Here is an 18,896-nt window from a genome sequence, read left to right as displayed (position 1 = left end):
TATCTATCATCTATCTTCTATCTATCTTCTCTCTATCAACTATTATCTCTCTTCTATCTATCATCTATTATCTATCATCTATCATCTATCATCTATCTTCTATCTATCATCTATCTATCATCTATCATCTATCATCTATTATCTATTATCTATCATCTATCTTCTATCTATCATCTATTATCTATCATCTATCTTCTATCTATGATCTATGATCTATGATCTATCTTCTATCTATGATCTATCTTCTATCTATCATCTATCTTCTATCTATCATCTATTATCTATCTATCATCTATTATCTATCTTCTATCTATTATCTATTATCTATCTTCTATCTATCATCTATTATCTATCATCTATCTTCTATCTATCATCTATCTATCATCTATCATCTATCATCTATCTTCTATCTATGATCTATGATCTATGATCTATCTTCTATCTATGATCTATCTTCTATCTATCATCTATTATCTATCATCTATCATCTATCTTCTATCTTCTATCTATGATCTATGATCTATCTTCTATCTATGATCTATCTTCTATCTATCATCTATCTTCTATCTATCATCTATCATCTATTATCTATCTATCATCTATTATCTATCTTCTATCTATCATCTATTATCTATCATCTATCTTTTATCTATCTTCTATCTATCATCTATTATCTATCTATCATCTATTATCTATCTTCTATCTATCATCTATTATCTATCTTCTATCTATCATCTATCTTCTATCTATCATCTATTATCTATCTATCATCTATTATCTATCTTCTATCTATCATCTATTATCTATCTTCTATCTTCTATCTATCTTCTGTCTATCATCTATTATCTATCTTCTATCTATCATCTATTATCTATTATCTTTCTTCTATCTATCATCTATTATCTATCTTCTATCTATCATCTATTATCTATCTTCTATCTATCTTCTATCTATCTTCTATCTATCATCTGTTGTCTATCATCTATCATCTATCTTCTATCTTCTATCTTCTATCTATCTTCTATCTATCATCTATCTTCTATCTATCATCTATTATCTATCATCTATCATCTATCTTCTATCTATCTTCTATCTATCTTCTATCTATCATCTATGTTCTATCTATCATCTGTTGTCTATCATCTATCATCTATCTTCTATCTTCTATCTATCTTCTATCTATCATCTATGTTCTATCTATCATCTATCTTCTATCTATCTTCTATCTATCATCTATCTATCATCTATCATCTATCATCTATTATCTATTATCTATTATCTATCTTCTATCTTCTATCTTCTATCTTCGATCTTCTCTCATCTATCTTCTATCTATCTATCTTCTATCTATCTTCTATCTATCATCTATTATCTATCTTCTATCTATCATCTATTATCTATCTTCTATCTATCTTCTATCTATCTTCTATCTATCATCTGTTGTCTATCATCTATCATCTATCTTCTATCTTCTATCTTCTATCTATCTTCTATCTATCATCTATCTTCTATCTATCATCTATTATCTATCATCTATCATCTATCTTCTATCTATCTTCTATCTATCTTCTATCTATCATCTATGTTCTATCTATCATCTGTTGTCTATCATCTATCATCTATCTTCTATCTTCTATCTATCTTCTATCTATCATCTATCTTCTATCTATCATCTATTATCTATCATCTATCATCTATCTTCTATCTATCTTCTATCTATCTTCTATCTATCTTCTATCTATCATCTATGTTCTATCTATCATCTATCTTCTATCTATCTTCTATCTATCATCTATCTATCATCTATCATCTATCATCTATTATCTATTATCTATCTTCTATCTTCTATCTTCTATCTTCGATCTTCTCTCATCTATCTTCTATCTATCTATCTTCTATCTATCTTCTATCAATCATCTATTATCTATCATCTATCATCTATCATCTATCTGCTATCTGCTATCTATCATCTATCTATCATCTATCATCTATCATCTATCTTCTATCTATCATCTATCATCTATCATCTATCTATCATCTATCTTCTGTCTATCATCTATTATCTATCATCTATCTTCTATCTTCTATCTATCATCTATCTATCATCTATTATCTATTATCTATCATCTATCATCTATCATCTATCTTCTATCTATCATCTATCTATCATCTATTATCTATCATCTATCATCTATCTTCTATCTATCTTCTATCATCTATCTATCATCTATTATCTATCATCTATCTTCTATCTATCATCTATTATCTATCATCTATCTATCATCTTTCATCTATCATCTATCTTCTATCTATTATCTATCATCTATCTTCTATCTGCTATCTGCTATCTATCATCTATCTATCATCTATCATCTATCATCTATCTTCTATCTTCTATCTATCATCTATCTTCTGTCTATCATCTTTTATCTATCATCTATCTTCTATCTATCATCTATTATCTATTATCTATTATCTATCATCTATCTATCATCTATCTATCATCTATCATCTATCATCTATTATCTATTATCTATCATCTATCTTCTATCTTCTATCTATCATCTATCATCTATCATCTATCTTCTATCTATCATCTATCTTCTATTTTCTATCATCTATCTTCTATCTTCTATCTATCTTATATCATCTATCTATCATCTATCATCTATCTTCTATCTTCTATCTTCTATCTATCTTCTATCATCTATCATCTATCTATCATCTATTATCTATCATCTATCTTCTATCTATCATCTATCATCTATTATCTATCATCTATCTATCATCTATCATCTATCTTCTATCTATCATCTATCTTCTGTCTATCATCTTTTATCTATCATCTATCTTCTATCTATCATCTATCATCTATCTTCTATCTTCTATCTATCATCTATCATCTATCTATCATCTATTATCTATCATCTATCTTCTATCTATCATCTATCATCTATCTTCTATCTTCTATCTATCATCTATTATCTATTATCTATCATCTATCTTCTATCTATCTATGATCTATGATCTGTGATCTATCTTCTATCTATCATCTATCTTCTATCTATCATCTATTGTCTATCATCTATCTTCTATCTATCATCTATCTTCTATCTATCTATGATCTATGATCTATGATCTATCTTCTATCTTCTATCTATCATCTATCTTCTATCTATCATCTATCTATCATCTATCTTCTATCTATCATCTATTATCTATCTTCTATCTATCATCTATCTTCTATCTATCATCTATCTTCTATCTATCATCTATTATCTATCATCGATCTTCTATCTTCTATCTATCATCTATCTTCTATCTTCTATCTTCTATCTATCATCTATTTTCTATCTATCATCTATCATCTATCTTCTATCTTCTATCTATCATCTATCTTCTATCTATCATCTATCTTCTATCTTCTATCTATCATCTATCTTCTATCTTCTATCTATCATCTGTTATCTATCATCTATCTGCTATCTGCTATCTATCATCTATCTTCTATCTTCTATCTATCATCTATTATCTATTATCTATCATCTATCTTCTATCTATCATCTATTATCTATCATCTATCTATCATCTATCATCTATCATCTATCTTCTATCTATCATCTATTATCTATCATCTATCTGCTATCTGCTATCTATCATCTATCTTCTATCTATCATCTATCATCTATCATCTATCTTCGATCTATCATCTATCTTCTGTCTATCATCTTTTATCTATCATCTATCTTCTATCTATCATCTATTATCTATCATCTATCATCTATCTTCTATCTTCTATCTATCATCTATCTTCTATCTATCATCTATCATCTATCATCTATTATCTATCATCTATCTTCTATCTATCATCTATCATCCATCTTCTATCTTCTATCATCTATTATCTATCTTCTATCTATCTATGATCTATGATCTATGATCTGTGATCTATCTTCTATCTATCATCTATCTTCTATCTATCATCTATCTTCTATCTATCATCTATTGTCTATCATCTATCTTTTATCTATCATCTATCTTCTATCTATCATCTATCTTCTATCTATCTATGATCTATGATCTATAATCTATGATCTATCTTCTATTTTATATCTATCATCTATCTTCTATCTATCATCTATCTATCATCTATCTTCTATCTATCATCTATCATCTATCTTCTATCTATCATCTATCTTCTATCTTCTATCTATCATCTATCTTCTATCTATCTTCTATCTTCTATCTATTATCTATCATCTATCATCTATCTTCTATCTATCTTCTATCTATCTTCTATCTATCATCAGTTTGGACTTATTAACTGTCCAAGGATAGAGGCCAAGTCCAAGAATAGAGCAGCAATCTTTCTCCACATGAGTGGCCTTTAAAATAAATAAGGATATTGAGGAGGCTCTCAGCCACGGTTCCTGAAAAGATAGATTTTAAAAATTTATTTTGTAGTTGCATTAAGACGACCATGTAGGCATCAGAGTGAAGTGACTCATTTCCAGCACTTTATGGTCGGTTTAAGTAATATTATTCTTTTGGGTGACGAATAATGGATGATGATTAAATATTAAATTGTTGTGCATAGTGATACCCTATATGTGTGGGGTATTTTTGATTGTCTGTTGTAGGTTGTCTTATGTTGTCTTATATTGCATTTAACTATTACTCACTGTGCCTTATCTTGCTTTGCCTTCCTGTTTAAATGTTCAATATAAAACTTGCTTTACCTGCAGCCACTTTGACACTGATTAAGATCCCATGGTTTAGGACACATAGATATTTGTTGAGATTAAGGTTGGGGTCAGGATTCCTAAGAAAACAGGATAGGTCACCCTCCACATGTCTGTCCACCATGAACTCTGCAATATACTAAACTTCTGCAAATCAAGATGGACTGGTTGAAGCTTTCCAACATGTTATTTTGCTGTGAGTCATGTCAGTTTGTGTATTTTCTTGTATTTATTTTTTTTGTTGGCAAGACTACACAAATACTAGTGAAGGATTTCCACGCAACCTTGTGGAAGGATGTGGTATGAACCCATAACATTTTGGTGTGGATCCAGACCAGGGAGCGGATCCAGGAACTTATTTTTATCAGCGTTTTCCTTTTTATGACATTAAAAATAGAGAGAGAGAGAAAAAAAGGTGAAATCTTTCACCTTTGTAACTGTCTAACACATCAAAGATTCCTTTGATCTATGACCATCTTTGACTCGTTCAATAATTTTTCGCTGTCTTTTGCAATTTATGAGCGAGCAATTTGGCTAATGTCTTAAAATAGACTGATCACACCATTTCCGACGAGCTGCATGTTTTGACGTATTTATTTTGATGCCATGTTTTTTCCAGAACCCCAAACTGGACCAACTAAACACATTGTCAGTTTTTATGGCAACTGAAGTCTACCACAGGTTCTCTTTCATGTTTGGAAGGGGAGGGTGATGTGAGGGGTATTCAGATGCAACATGGCACTAGATTCTACACTCTGATCCTTTAAAGGGTCAAACTTATCATACTAAAGCCTTTCTTTAAACTAGTTAAACACAATTCTTAAACGGACATTTATATAATATTATAAATATATAAACAACCATTGAGACTTACCCAGTTAAACATCGTTGGTTGATGATTTGTATGTGATAAAATGTATAGCAGTGAGTTATATATATATATATATATATATGACACAGTGGGGATGAAGTGACTTTGAATGCAGCCTGCAGGTCAGTGTAAATACACGGACAAACTGCTGGGGCTGTAATTTCCCGCAGCACCTGAAGGACACGGAACATGCGATAGTCACGTCATAGCAGACCGTGACGTAGGCGGCGTAGTAGAATTGAATGATCAGGGACACGACACGGAGAGTTGCGTCAGAGAGACACACACACACACACACACACACACACACACACACACACACACACACACACACACACACACACAGTCAGAGAGAGAGAGAGAGAGAGAGAGAGAGAGAGAGAGAGAGAGAGAGCAGCGGATACAACGTGTTACTGAGAATCGGAGGTTTGAGCATATCAAAGACACAAATAAAGACAAGACATTTCTTCAAAAATCTTGGAGCCACGATGGCACGAGGGGAGGGCGCGGAACAGTGCGCAGCGCGTTTATTAACAGTCAAACCTATTAATACAGAAATCAAGACGACAATGGTAAGTGCCAAGAGATATATAGATACACATATTCTCAATTATATATGATATATGTGGTGGGATTGAAATTAAGCGAGGCTTCTGTGTTGCGCTCTTTATCCATGTGCGTAAAAACGCGCCTATATAAACTAGACGTTGTATAAATGTGTTCGTTACTTCCTTTCGGTTTGTCCAACACTCCCCTGACTTGGTCCTCGGGGTTTGAATTCCACCCGCTTCCTCTGGCAATCTGTTTGTCCTCGGGGCAGCTGATGAATCTGAGCTTTACCTACCGGCTTCTTAAGAGACAATTTAAAACATTCCCTTCAAACTACGTTAAATACAGCGGTGTTTCATGGAGACAGATGTTCTGCAAAAGCGTGACGTGGTGCTGCTGCTTCAGAGCGGCGTGATTATTGATGCACGAGCCGTTTGGACTAATTAGAGACTGAAATCAACTTTATATTTATCAACTTGTATGCCAAAAATATTGAAAAAACCAAGATCTTTGAGGGATTACACTCAGATTTACATGCATATTAAACCAGTCTATGAATCTTAATGTATCTGGTTATATGTTTAATGGCTCCCAGATTATTCCCAAAGGTGGGTGTTTTCTATGGTAAGGTGTAGTTTATCCGTATACAGTCTAGAATTTTACCTCAGCTTTAATTCTAATTCCGCAGCTACAAGGCTAAACAATATGGCCAGAAAATTATGTCAAGATAAGAACGTTCAAATCAGCCGATATCACATTTATGAGCAGAAAACTCTTAACTATAATGGGCATTTTAACAGTTCCCTGGTATTTAATAAGCCAACTGCTTAATAGTGAAATTATAGATAAGTAGCAGCCCTAAATATCTCTCATTACATTATATTTTATTTTCCGTGAATCGAGAATCTTTGGTTTACTTAGACATGTTATTATTCTTTAAAGCTTCAGGTTGCATTCCTTTTATTATCAGCAGCTTGTGGTAGTAATAGTCTGGTCTTGGTAGAAGAGTAACATTACTCACTCCTGTTTGTTGGGAGGAGGCAGCAGTTTGCTCCCGACATGAGGTGATGCTGCTTTTGTGTCTGTGTGGCGAATGTGAATTTAGAGTCTGCAAAACCCCTCTCGCCGACATCATCCGACTATTACAGGTGATTGGCTGTGGCTGCTGACTGTTGACTACACAGCATGAAATCCCACTACCTCCAACATCCTATCGCCAGAGCCAATGGCTGCGCTGGAGTCCTCATGATGCAGAGAGAGAGTGTGTGAACTAGAGTAACCTCATAGTTTCACACCACTTTCTGACTGCAGTGTATCAACCAACACCACATCGTTACACTAATCTGTCTATAATCTAACATTCTGAGCAGTGGGGCGACGTAATCTCAGTCCCTCACAGTCACCGGTTGTTTAACACAGCATTCGTTTTGTGGACCGAGGGTTGGTTGAGGGTATACAGCCCACCAACGCCCCATCACCACACCACAAATTACAGCTCCTCTGAGAATATGATAAATTAAATCTATCCTGATCACATATCTCCTCTGCCCTCCCCTCTTCTCCTCTTCCAGCCAAAGGAGCAGAGGAATCGTCTCTCCGTGCGCAGCAAAATATGCTACGCCATCGGTGGGGCTCCATACCAGATCACAGCCAGTGTTCTGGGCTTCTTTCTCCAGATCTACCTGCTGGATGTGGCTCAGGTAATTTGACAAGAGTTACACACACTACCAAACAACATATCACAAATGTAGGCCTCATTTGTGGCACAAGAAAAACACAATTTTCTTTCTATAACACTTAATAGTTTTAGAAAAAGATGACTTTTGTAGTTATGGGAGTAAGGGATAAGGAATAAAAGATGTAGGAGTACTTAAAATAGAAATTTTAATGTTGATGCATTTTTTAACTCTGCTGGATACGAGTGGGAAACTCCCTTATCTTTGCATAGTTCCAGTAGCCTAACACACTTAAGATGTACGGGCGTATCTCATGTCTGCTCTTCTCAGCCTCGTATCAGTTTAACAGTCTCAATCCTGCAGTGGTCGGTCAAGCGCCTTAAATGGGACCCCTGCTGGTTTGCTTTTGTCACTCAATTAGAACATTTGACTTTTACACTGAACACAATAGGAACTTAATAAAGACCGTTCAGCTCAAGGGATGAGATCATTACAGTGACTTTGAATGCTACTTTGTTCCTACACAAGCTGCCCTATTCTAATCAGTTACACAGCCTCAAAATGTCCCCATAGGCCCGTTGGTGTTGTGGCTCTTTTGAACTGTCCACATGAGGTAGAATGTAGCGTTCTCTTTGTTTTAGTTTCACGCTTCACTCCTTCTCCATTTCCTCCCTCCAGCTGGATCCCTTCTATGCCTCCATCATCCTGTTTGTGGGCCGGGCCTGGGACGCCGTCACAGACCCAACTGTGGGTTTCCTGGTGAGCCGGAGTAAATGGACCCGCATCGGCCACATGATGCCCTGGTGAGTGTCTGAATCTCACAGCAGCACGTGTGTTTCAGCACAGGTGCAAAAAGCAAAGAGGAAATTAAAGTATAATATAAGGAAATAATAATAAATAATGTGGAAGTGGCATGTTGAGTTGGGGCGAGAGTGCGAGGCAACTGTACTGACAAAAAGCAGCTCACAGGCCTCTAGCAGTAACCATGGCAACAAGGTTGAAGTGGCTACCGAGAAAGAACAAGTGCAAGAATGAAGTCTGTATAAAACAGTGCTTATAATGTGGGCATCACCAGTCCTCATGAAGCATATTAGAGCGTATAGCATAGAGCATATTAGGAATACGTTTTCCGATGTACTTCTCAATGCATGGCTATATCGGCACAAGAAAAACTAACCTATTGGAAAGTCATTGTAGCACCAAGGCTGCTTTGAAGATGTCTCAGTGTTTAGACCACATATTATAACCTCACGTCATGTTAAAGCCACAATGGATGAAGCTCCCGATCAACCACCAGAAAACATGTTTGGCAGCAGAGAACATTTCCATACAGCACCTTTTAAAGGTGCCCTGTGGCGATTTCTCGTTAGCTGAGAAAACATTCAGTGCTACTCATCAAAGTTGAATCCTTTAGTCCAGAAAAACATGTCTGCTTCCCCCTTAAATCATTTAAATTATTGTCTTGTTAAAATTCCAAGTTATCAAATGTATTCATGTATATCATGTCCCCTGCATGCTGCTGCATGTCTAACCTCATAAAGCATGCATATTGTGCAAAAACTAAACAGAGACACACTCATTAAAGTGTTGCTCCTTAGCGCTGCTAGTGGTCAAAAATACAACATGATTCCTTTAATCTCAATGTAGACACTAACAATAGAGATAATGTATAGATTATCTATTTATGTTTATATAAATAGGGAATAAGGACAAATTTCTGGTATTGTTAAATTAAGTAAAATAAATACCGGATAAATATATAGATGAAAGTATTTAGTCACAATACTGTAAATTATGGAGGATTATCTTATCTTTCTTATCTTAATTACTGCCATTAAGAAATCCTGATTATTGGTTTTATTTATCTACAAAGAAACAAGATGTTTAAGATGTACAGTATCTCAGCACAGTTTCTTTCTGTACACAAATCATATTTGTTCTGTATCTATACAGCTCTATGAATCTGTGAATGTATAATGCACACGTGCTGACCTTGTGATACCGCTCACAACCTTGTCAAGGGATGCCTGTCCTCTTGCCATATGCCTGTGGGGGCCGGCCTCAGCTCCTTGAACAGCCTAGATATAAAATTGATTGAGGAAAAGGCAGGTTATAAAATTCAAATCTGCTTTAGAGACGAAAACGGCTTCGGCAAACAAATTAATACAATCTAGATACCAACGCTGACAGCTGAGCTCACTGTGGAGGTGGGTTTGTAAAGAAGGACGACCTTGACATCCCGCTCTTAAAGGAAAATTGCTGCAGCTTCGTTGACACACATGAAGAAAGGGAAGAGGGGCGTAAAGACTTGGCGGTGACAGTGTCATGAGAGTGTCTGGTTCAATACTCAGGCATTTTTCTCCCACATGGTGTCACAGTGATATCTGGAGCACTGTGGGTACTTGAGTCAAAATTGCCAGCTGTGCATGTGAGCTGCATGTTTCCGGTAGGGGGAGGGGAGTCTACCGGCTCCTGCTGCGATTGGTCCAGCCCACAACACACCATGAGCCTCAAACGAATGAGGGGTGTGTCCATCTTTGTGTGTGTGTGTGTGGTTTCCTTGCCTGTTTGGGAGGGGGTTTGTCAAAAAATCGCATGCGGCCTGTGTAGCGTTTTGAAATGAAACGACACATGAGAACACACAAATATCTTCTTATGTCCACACTTTACCCTTGAACGTGTGCTGAAAGTACATCCTTCATTAAGATGCAAGTTTATTGAGCATCATTCGTGAGCGTGTGTTTAGTGGATGAACCTCAAGGTCATTTCCTGTGTGTTAAAGACCTGTGTACAGAGGCCTGTGTTCAGGCAGCCGTGTCAGTGTAGGAAGCAGCCGCCGGTTGACCTGTATTTCCACATTAAATTAGCTCTCGTTAATCTAACCAGCTCAGACATTAGAGGAAATCAGGAAGGGCTTTCCTTTTTATTCTCCATGTGCCGAACCAGACGGGGGCGGGGGGGGGGGGTTCCTATGACTAAGTGTGAGTGCAAAAGTGCCCAAGAAGCCTCTCTCCGTGTTTAATGATATGTCTCTATAAGCATGTATCTCTTCTGTATGATGGCTCAAAAACAAAAGAGTGGATTTGGACGTGGGACTGCTGAAATCCATAATTAAGGGATTTTGATTTAAAACAACAATTTTCTAGGGCTGAATGATTGGGGCGGCTGGACCTATAATACGATAGAAGAAATTGACACATTTGCTTGAAAAATGACTTTAAATTATACTTCTTGTTAAAACAGTTTCTAGGTATTTTCCGTTAACAGACTTCCTGAGTAATGGACTTACTGTTTCAGTTCTTCTTAACGTGTTAGTTTGTATCGATGCCAAAAAGGGACGTGTGGTTTCCCGTCGATACTAAAGTATTTTTGTTGTGTTTTTGTTACCTCCCTGCAGCCATGCCTAAGTCCTAACAGTTTGATCGCCTGACATTTATCCCGATTGTGGTCTGTTTAAAACCATGTTGCAGAAGTGGCATTAGCTTGTTTGAATGACCCCTGGTGTGGAGTGGAGCTCAGCTAGGGGGCATACAAAGCCCGGAGGGGAAAAAAAAAACGCCACTGGGAATGAGTAGGGGGGAGAATGAGGTGGGCCAGAATGATTTTGGTGTTGGGTCAGCCTCAACTTAACCTGGAGTACAAACGGAGCCCTTTATCCACATTGAGCTCCAGGAGGGTGGATAAGGGGGATTATTCACAGAGTAGTGAAGAACAGAAGCAACTGCATGGGAGAAAAAATGAAAGTGGGGGTTAAAGTACAGTAACAGTTGGCAGAAGGCTTTACATTTTTATTAGCCAAGCAGTACGGAATAACACTCAAATTAGAAGCACTATCTTCGCTTTGTTTTGTCCTCTAAAGATCACCTCTTTGTTCTTAGGATCGTTTTCTCTACACCGTTTGCAGTGTTGACGTACTTCCTGATCTGGTACGTGCCTCCATTTGAGCAGGGGAAGTTCTTCTGGTTCCTGATCTTTTACTGTCTCTTCCAGTCAATGCAGACGGTCAGTACTTCCTGTTGACACCCAACAATGCTTTGTTCCTCATCTCTGCTGCCTGCATATCTAACTGTGCGTTTGTTCACAGTGCTTCCATGTGCCATACTCAGCCCTGACCATGTTCATCAGCAACAACCAGAAAGAGAGGGATTCTGCCACTGCTTATCGTACGTCGGACTTCCTGTGCGATCTAATGAGTTTCACATATATCTTGCCATTCATGCTCTGATGCTACATCCCTGTGTTGCCCTCAGGTATGATGGTGGAGGTGCTGGGTACAGTGCTGGGCACCGCGATCCAGGGGCAGATCGTGGGTGGCGGCTCAGATTGTCCCACTGAGTTTAATGTCACTGAGAGCAGAAACTCATCCAGATACAACCTGACCACTGTTTTACTGGACAACAAGGTATGGTTCCCCTTCATGACATCCGATAAATGATTATATATATAGCTATTTGTTACAGCGTCTGCACGAGTGTTCAAGCTAACGTTGTCTTTTCTGTCCTCAGAAAAATTCTTACATGGTGGCCTCAGGAGTCATCGCCATAATATATGTCCTCTGTGCTGTCGTCTTGTTTCTGGGTGTGAAGGAGAAAAAAGGTACGAATCCAAGAGATGACAAAAGAAGTTGTCATGTGTTCGATGCCAGTGTGAGATACAGTATTTACAACCGATGTGTGGACTCAGAACTTATGACATAAACTAAATGACTCAGAACCTCCGCAAAAAGAAAAACATGACAGCACAACTTCGAATTGATTGAATTTAAAAGTGTGAAGAAGCATCATGAAATTTTAAATGATGCATCTCGCACTAAAAGGCAGGGGTTGGTCATTTGTTTCTGAAACAAATTTTATCTTATTTGGTGAGATCCTCTTAACGTCTTAATATGCATTAATAAATAAAGTTGTTTGAAAATACAAGCAGATTTCAATGTCCCTCGCAGGACTGTAATAAACACGACCAATCATTTTATTCTGACGTAATGACACAATTGGCTGGCGTACCTGTCCGTCACTAACCGACCTGCCTGCCTGCGCACACTCTGCCCGTGCTCTCAACACACACGACCCGAGTCATCAGCGAGAGAGACCCAATAGCCAGAGCTTAGCGAGCGAGAGACGTAAAAGTCCTCCTTTAGCAGTTGTCAGACAGTCTGCGTTCATGTGTTTTGTGGGTGTAGCTTTGACCAGAGGGCTGATGGGAGGGGGTGGGATGTATCGCTTGCATATTTTCAAATTGTAGCCTGCTCTTGCGAGCTTTTCAAGAATTACCAAGCCTTGCTTTAATTTCTACAATCTGGATTCAATTAACAACCTCACCATCTCAAAATGTTGAGTCAAAGTTTACGATCAAGTGTGCACATTCTCCCCTTAATTTTTTTCCATAGATCCCAACTAGTGCATGGCTCTTTCAGGCCCTGTGTTGAGTTATACATTTTGTTATAGATAACGCCCCACCTCTGCATAAAATGCAAAATATAAATATTTCCTACAGGATTTAATGGTTTGGATTTGAGACTTAAGCCAACATTCCCACTGTTTAAAAACATATAACAGAAGATTATCTTTCATCACAATGGCTGTTACTGTGCATTACATCTATTACAGCATGGACTTTTAGGTGGCTTATCTGCTCCCCTTTGTTGTGTTCTAGAGAGCGGTCCTCAAAAATCAAACCTCCTGACCTTCCGCCATGGCCTGTGGATGGTGATGAGCCACGGACCGTACGTCAAACTGGTCATCGGCTTCCTCTTCACCTCTCTGGCCTTCATGGTAATGTTGTGTTCCATTATCTGGCTCTTATTGGATGTAGAGATTATTATTGAATGTCAAGGAATAATTCAACATTTTAGGAAACCTTTTATTTGCATATTCTTCGTGCAGTTAGCGGAGTATGTTCATTCCACTCATGTCTGTAGAGTAAATATGACTCTGAAAGAGAAGAATCAGGCAAACTGCTGGTCAAGCAGAAAAGCAAACAAGGATGTTGAACCATCCCTGTAACCTTTGCTGTGGTTTATTTAAAGATGATGCTTCTTTATTTCTCAGCTGCTGGAGGGAAACTTTGCCCTTTTCCTCACCTACGCTCTTGGACACAGGAAAGACTTCCAGAATATTCTGCTGGTCATCATGGTGAGTGTCTCAGTTCCTCCACTCTCTGCCATGTAAAAAGCCTTATTCAGTATGAGAGATGTGGAGGTTGTCAGTACAATCTGCAGCAGAAAACCCTATCTGACAGTCCTTGTGGCACAAATCAAGCCCCCAGTGTTTGTGGGGTTTTCAGCCTTTACTCTGAGGCCGCTCCTCGCATGTGGAGCTCCATGACACGGCAGCTGAATGGGCAGATTTTCAGGGTGAGAGGAGGTGTTGTTCAGGCCCCTGGGAACCTCTCTCCCAGTCACACACTGGCTCGCGGTTAGCAGGAGATCAGGGGAGAGACGCGCACACAGCATAGCTTTTGTTGCCCTGGTGATCCGTCATCGCCTCCATGGGAACTGCAACCTTTTGGGTCACGAGTTCCATCCTACTGCTGCTGCTTTCTGCTCTGGTCTCTGCCACTGATTAGGAGTGGAAACATTTTCTGGCACCATGTTTCATATTTGGAGAGGTGAGAGTGGAGGGGGCAGGATGGAAATATTTCATCCGTTGATGCTGTTGAGTTTTCGCGGACAGTCTTGTTCTTGTGTGGTCATTTCACATTAGTTGACCAAGTGTGGCCACGAGGTCAAAGGTTGTCTGCCCCCTGTCACGGTTGAGTCAGGACTCCAACAAAACATATTGTGTCCCTTTACCTCCTCCTCCTCCTCCAGTGGGCACTTCATTCTTTCAGATTTCTACATTTCCCACAATCCTTAATGAAGCACAGGTAGAGTTTTAATAGATCTTAGTGAAGAACAATTTACTTTTACAGATAATTTCACACAAGCCTTGTACAAAATATAAAAAAATATGACGCAAATTGTGATTTGTGAATATGGGCTATTTAAAGTTGGATTGCTGATTGGTCGGTTGGTTGACCCTTCATTTGATTGTTAATTATAACAGATAAATGGTTAGCTAGGATGTGGCAAATCATGTGTCGCCTCTGACTATTTTCATGCAACCACATAAAAAGCAGGGTAATATAAGACCATATATACCACAGGATATGACATGACTTGAGCCAAGACCTTAATTTCAAACTAAGTTTATTTTAAATCCTGATGATATACTTTTTTCCCTGATTTCCATCAGATAGAAAATGTTTGTATGACATACTACTAGCAACAGTTTGGGAGTACACACTTATTGTCTCAAACGAAGTTGGTTCAAAAACCAACATTATCCATATCACGCAAATAATCTACCCTAAGGCTGTTTTTAATACAAAGGCTGTGTCTTTGTGCTGCTTAAAATCATCCATTAAAGTACATGGTTACATTAAGGACACGGCCTGTGTGCATGTAACAGTATTTAACAGCGCAACTATGCTAATAATTCATTGTCACATTTTTTCTCCAGGTATCAGGGACTCTGAGCATTCCATGGTGGCAGTGGTTTTTGACCCGTTTTGGGAAGAAGAAAGCAGTTTACTTTGGCATCACAGTAAGTAAAAATACTTGCTTGGTACAATAAAAGGTCTTTATCAAAAGAGAACAAGATGTTATGGAATGACACACCTTTCTATCTCTTTCTACAGTGGGCAGTGCCCTTCATGATCCTGATCGTCTGCATCCAGAGCAGCCTCATCACATCTTACCTGATCTCATTGGCGGCAGGTGTGAGTGTAGCAGCTGCTTTCCTCATGCCTTGGTAAGAACGATTCGTTCACTGTGTTCTTCCTTAGATCCTGACCATAGACTGTATATAAAGACGGATGACATGACTGCTCCCAAAAAGTAAAGCCAAAGTGTCTCAATCGCCACCTGGTGGCTGGCTGCAGTATAGGGTCTAAACCCCACATGGACCAAACTGTATATTAAATATATTGTAAAGAAAAAAGAAAAATCATTTTTTTCTTAAAGATGATTTCCCTCACTTTAGGCAGTTCTTATCACACTGATGTTTGTTCAAGTGTTAATTTTTCTGGTACATTTGGTTTTAGTCCGTTAGTCTGTTATAAAAAGGTGAAACGTCATGATTGACAGCTGAGACTGACTCACAATTGGTAAAGCACTGGCTCCAAAAGGTGTCATTAGCCCAAGATGGCAGTGTTCTTATATTTTGGCTTCATTTCTGGATAGAGGCAGAAAGTGGAGATGCTTCTTCCATCTTTATATACAGTAGTATAAAGTAAAAAGTAGTGCTAGTAAAGTAAAAAGTAGTGCTAGTAGACATTTGTCGATTTTGTCTTAAGGTTCCCTTTAAATGTTGTTTGTCTGTTCAGGTCGATGCTTCCTGATGTAGTGGATGACTTCAAGGTTAAGAACCCACATGTTCATGGCCATGAAGCCCTTTTCTACTCCTTCTATGTTTTCTTCATTAAGTTTGCCTCAGGGATATCCCTGGGCATCTCTACCCTCAGTTTGAAGTAAGTATATTGATCCAATCTTAATTATACCCTCTGTAATGCTACTCAGTAGAGCAGATACCTCCGCCAAGACCCAACAGTCCCCTTAATTTCAAATCAAGCTGCACCACACTGCACACACCCATAGATATCATTCACCTAAATTTGTCTGATTTTTAAAATCAAGATCCATTAATTATTCCCTGTGAAGTTGATGAAAATTACCAAAACAAAACCATACCTCACAATATGGATCTGGATCTGCACTAAAAGGTAATGGGTTATTTCATGGACCATGCGTCATCCTTCCTCAAAGTTTTGTGGAAATCCATTTTGTAGTTTTTGCATAATCCTGCTTGCAAACTAACAAACGGACAGGGGTGAAACATAACCTCCTTGGCGGGGGTAACTATTGTCACGTTCGTTTCTGTTTTCAGCCTCACTGTCATCCTTAAAATGTTATCAGCACTCAGCTAATGTTTGGTTTTACCAAAAGGCTGGAAGACACAGACAACAGAGACAGGAGGAGTACAAACTAACTTATTTATGTTACTACAATTTGTGCAGTGTCCTTTCAAAACATGTCTGTTTGGAATGGGCGTTTTGCTGGTTTGTGGTAATGCTGGTTGCAGCTTTTCTTTCTGAAACTGAACAAGTGAGCTGCAGTAATCGAGCCGCGGCAAGTAAAGACTGACTGCAGAAGCTGCACCACCGCTGCTGCACAAAGAGCTGGTCACCTGTCTATTCAAAGTACAGTGAAGATGTCGTTGCTGTTGTTGTGATCGACAACGTAATGAGGGTGGTGGTCCTGACTACTAGAAATATAGGTGGACGGGTAGAAAGATGAGCGGAGGAGTTGGCGGGAGACCACACCCTGCCAAACACACACCAACAGGCTCAGCATCAGAAAAGAGAAGCATAGGGAATCAGACACAAAAAAACTGCATTCTCAAACAGCTTACATCTGCACAGATGTGGTCTAACACAGTGTGACATAGGTTCTACGTTACAGCTCATCAGTCCAGTGATCATGTGGTCACCAAACTACTTCACCCTCTAACAAACCATCTCATTAAACTGCTCTCTCATCAGTTCTCTCTCTGCATTTTTTACAGATTTGCCGGCTATGTAACCGGCAGCTGCTCACAACCAGAGGCGGTCAGTCTAACCCTGAAGGTGCTGGTCTCTCCTGTGCCTGTGGGTCTTATTGTTGTGGGACTGCTCATATTGAGGACCTACCCTATTGATGAGGAGAGGAGGCAAGGCAACCACAAACTACTGCAGAAAATCCTGTGAGTGAGGAGTGAAATACACGCACCCAACACACAAATTCATACTTAATCCAGGATAACTAAACAAGTAGGCTGCTAAATGTTGTGCTGCAGGACTGCAAGCTCCTGTACGGTGGCCGACCTGTCTCACACAAGCGCATCAATGGAAAACACAAATGCAAAAGCCACGACATGAATGCAAAAGTTACAACACAACCGCAAAAGCCACACTGAACCTGGACAAGTCAGTCAGAATGAGATGCTTTCTATTTGAGGTGTTATGATAAAGGTGTTCTTCCTTTTTGGATGCTCCAAGCACCTGGACCATAACACCTCAAAGAGACAAGAGTCTCATTTTATCCGTGGCTTGTATTTGTGTTTTGGCAAGGGGCAGATTACGCAGTAACAGATATAGATTATTGCAAAGACGAGTATGTAATTTTACATAGACTACTGGACTTATAAAGAACACTGGTAACAGCAGGGTACTATTATATTTATTTTTACTCTAATATGTATATATTTCTGTCCTCCTCAAAAATTGCACTTGACAAAATATCTGTTTATTGTTTATCCCCAACAATGACATGAAGTATCCGCCCCTGTTCGTGGCTTTTGCTTTCGTGTGTGTGCTTGTGAGACGTCTGGGCCACCGTACCCCTGGCTGTATTGCTGAACTCAGTTCAAAGGAATAAAACCTGTCGTTTGCATGTATCACGCACCCTGTCTGCACGAGCCAAATCCTTTGTGTGTGACTCTTGGCTGCTCTCTCGCTCTTTAAACAGAGATGCTGAAGCCGACTCAGAGTCTGAATCTTCAGGACTTGGGAGGAGCGTGTAGCAGTAGAAGCCGAGCCAACAACAATAACAACCACCACCACCGCCATCACTGGTTTACATGTTTGCACAGACTGTCCAGGGACATGACCACCAGACTAACAGACAAGTGACCGCAGACACCACTGCTGCCCAAACATCATCAGCATCCATAGTCCCCTCGAGTGGGCCACACAGGGTCATGTGGCCCTCTAGTGGCCAACCAGTGCAGTGTCATTTTATGTGTGAATCAAGTATTTTGTGTTCAAATCCACCTCAATTACAGTGCTTTCACTTAAACTAAAAAACATACACAATAATCCACAGTGTGTGTTTTAGTTAGTGTAGAGCCAAAGTCTCAGATTAATTTATGCTTTTGTTGATTTCACTTCTCAATATACTTTTTTTTTTGTTTTTTTTGGAGGTTTTCTTTCCTTGTTTAGCTGAAACACGACACTGGGATCGGTCCATATTTAACACATAAA

The 18,896-nt window shown here is 38.6% G+C and overlaps 1 protein-coding gene across 1 annotated transcript; it reads left to right on the top strand.

Moving 5' to 3' along the window:
* The first annotated feature begins 5,981 nt into the window (after nt 1-5,981).
* Nucleotides 5,982-18,792, top strand: LOC117756384 (sodium-dependent lysophosphatidylcholine symporter 1-B-like). Its single transcript, XM_034576861.1, has 14 exons — nt 5,982-6,185; nt 7,734-7,862; nt 8,517-8,641; nt 11,717-11,840; nt 11,923-12,001; nt 12,089-12,240; nt 12,344-12,434; nt 13,491-13,609; nt 13,886-13,969; nt 15,338-15,421; nt 15,516-15,628; nt 16,203-16,346; nt 17,441-17,617; nt 18,382-18,792. The coding sequence occupies exons 1-14, from the start codon at nt 6,102-6,104 to the stop codon at nt 18,434-18,436; spliced, it is 1,560 nt and encodes a 519-aa protein (XP_034432752.1). The 5' UTR covers nt 5,982-6,101; the 3' UTR covers nt 18,437-18,792.
* The last annotated feature ends 104 nt before the right edge of the window (nt 18,793-18,896 follow it).

This window comes from Hippoglossus hippoglossus, chromosome 22 (genome assembly GCF_009819705.1).
Source record: "Hippoglossus hippoglossus isolate fHipHip1 chromosome 22, fHipHip1.pri, whole genome shotgun sequence".
In the NCBI taxonomy this organism is placed as follows: Eukaryota; Metazoa; Chordata; class Actinopteri; order Pleuronectiformes; family Pleuronectidae; genus Hippoglossus; species Hippoglossus hippoglossus.
This window is presented reverse-complemented; position numbering and strand designations above follow the sequence as displayed.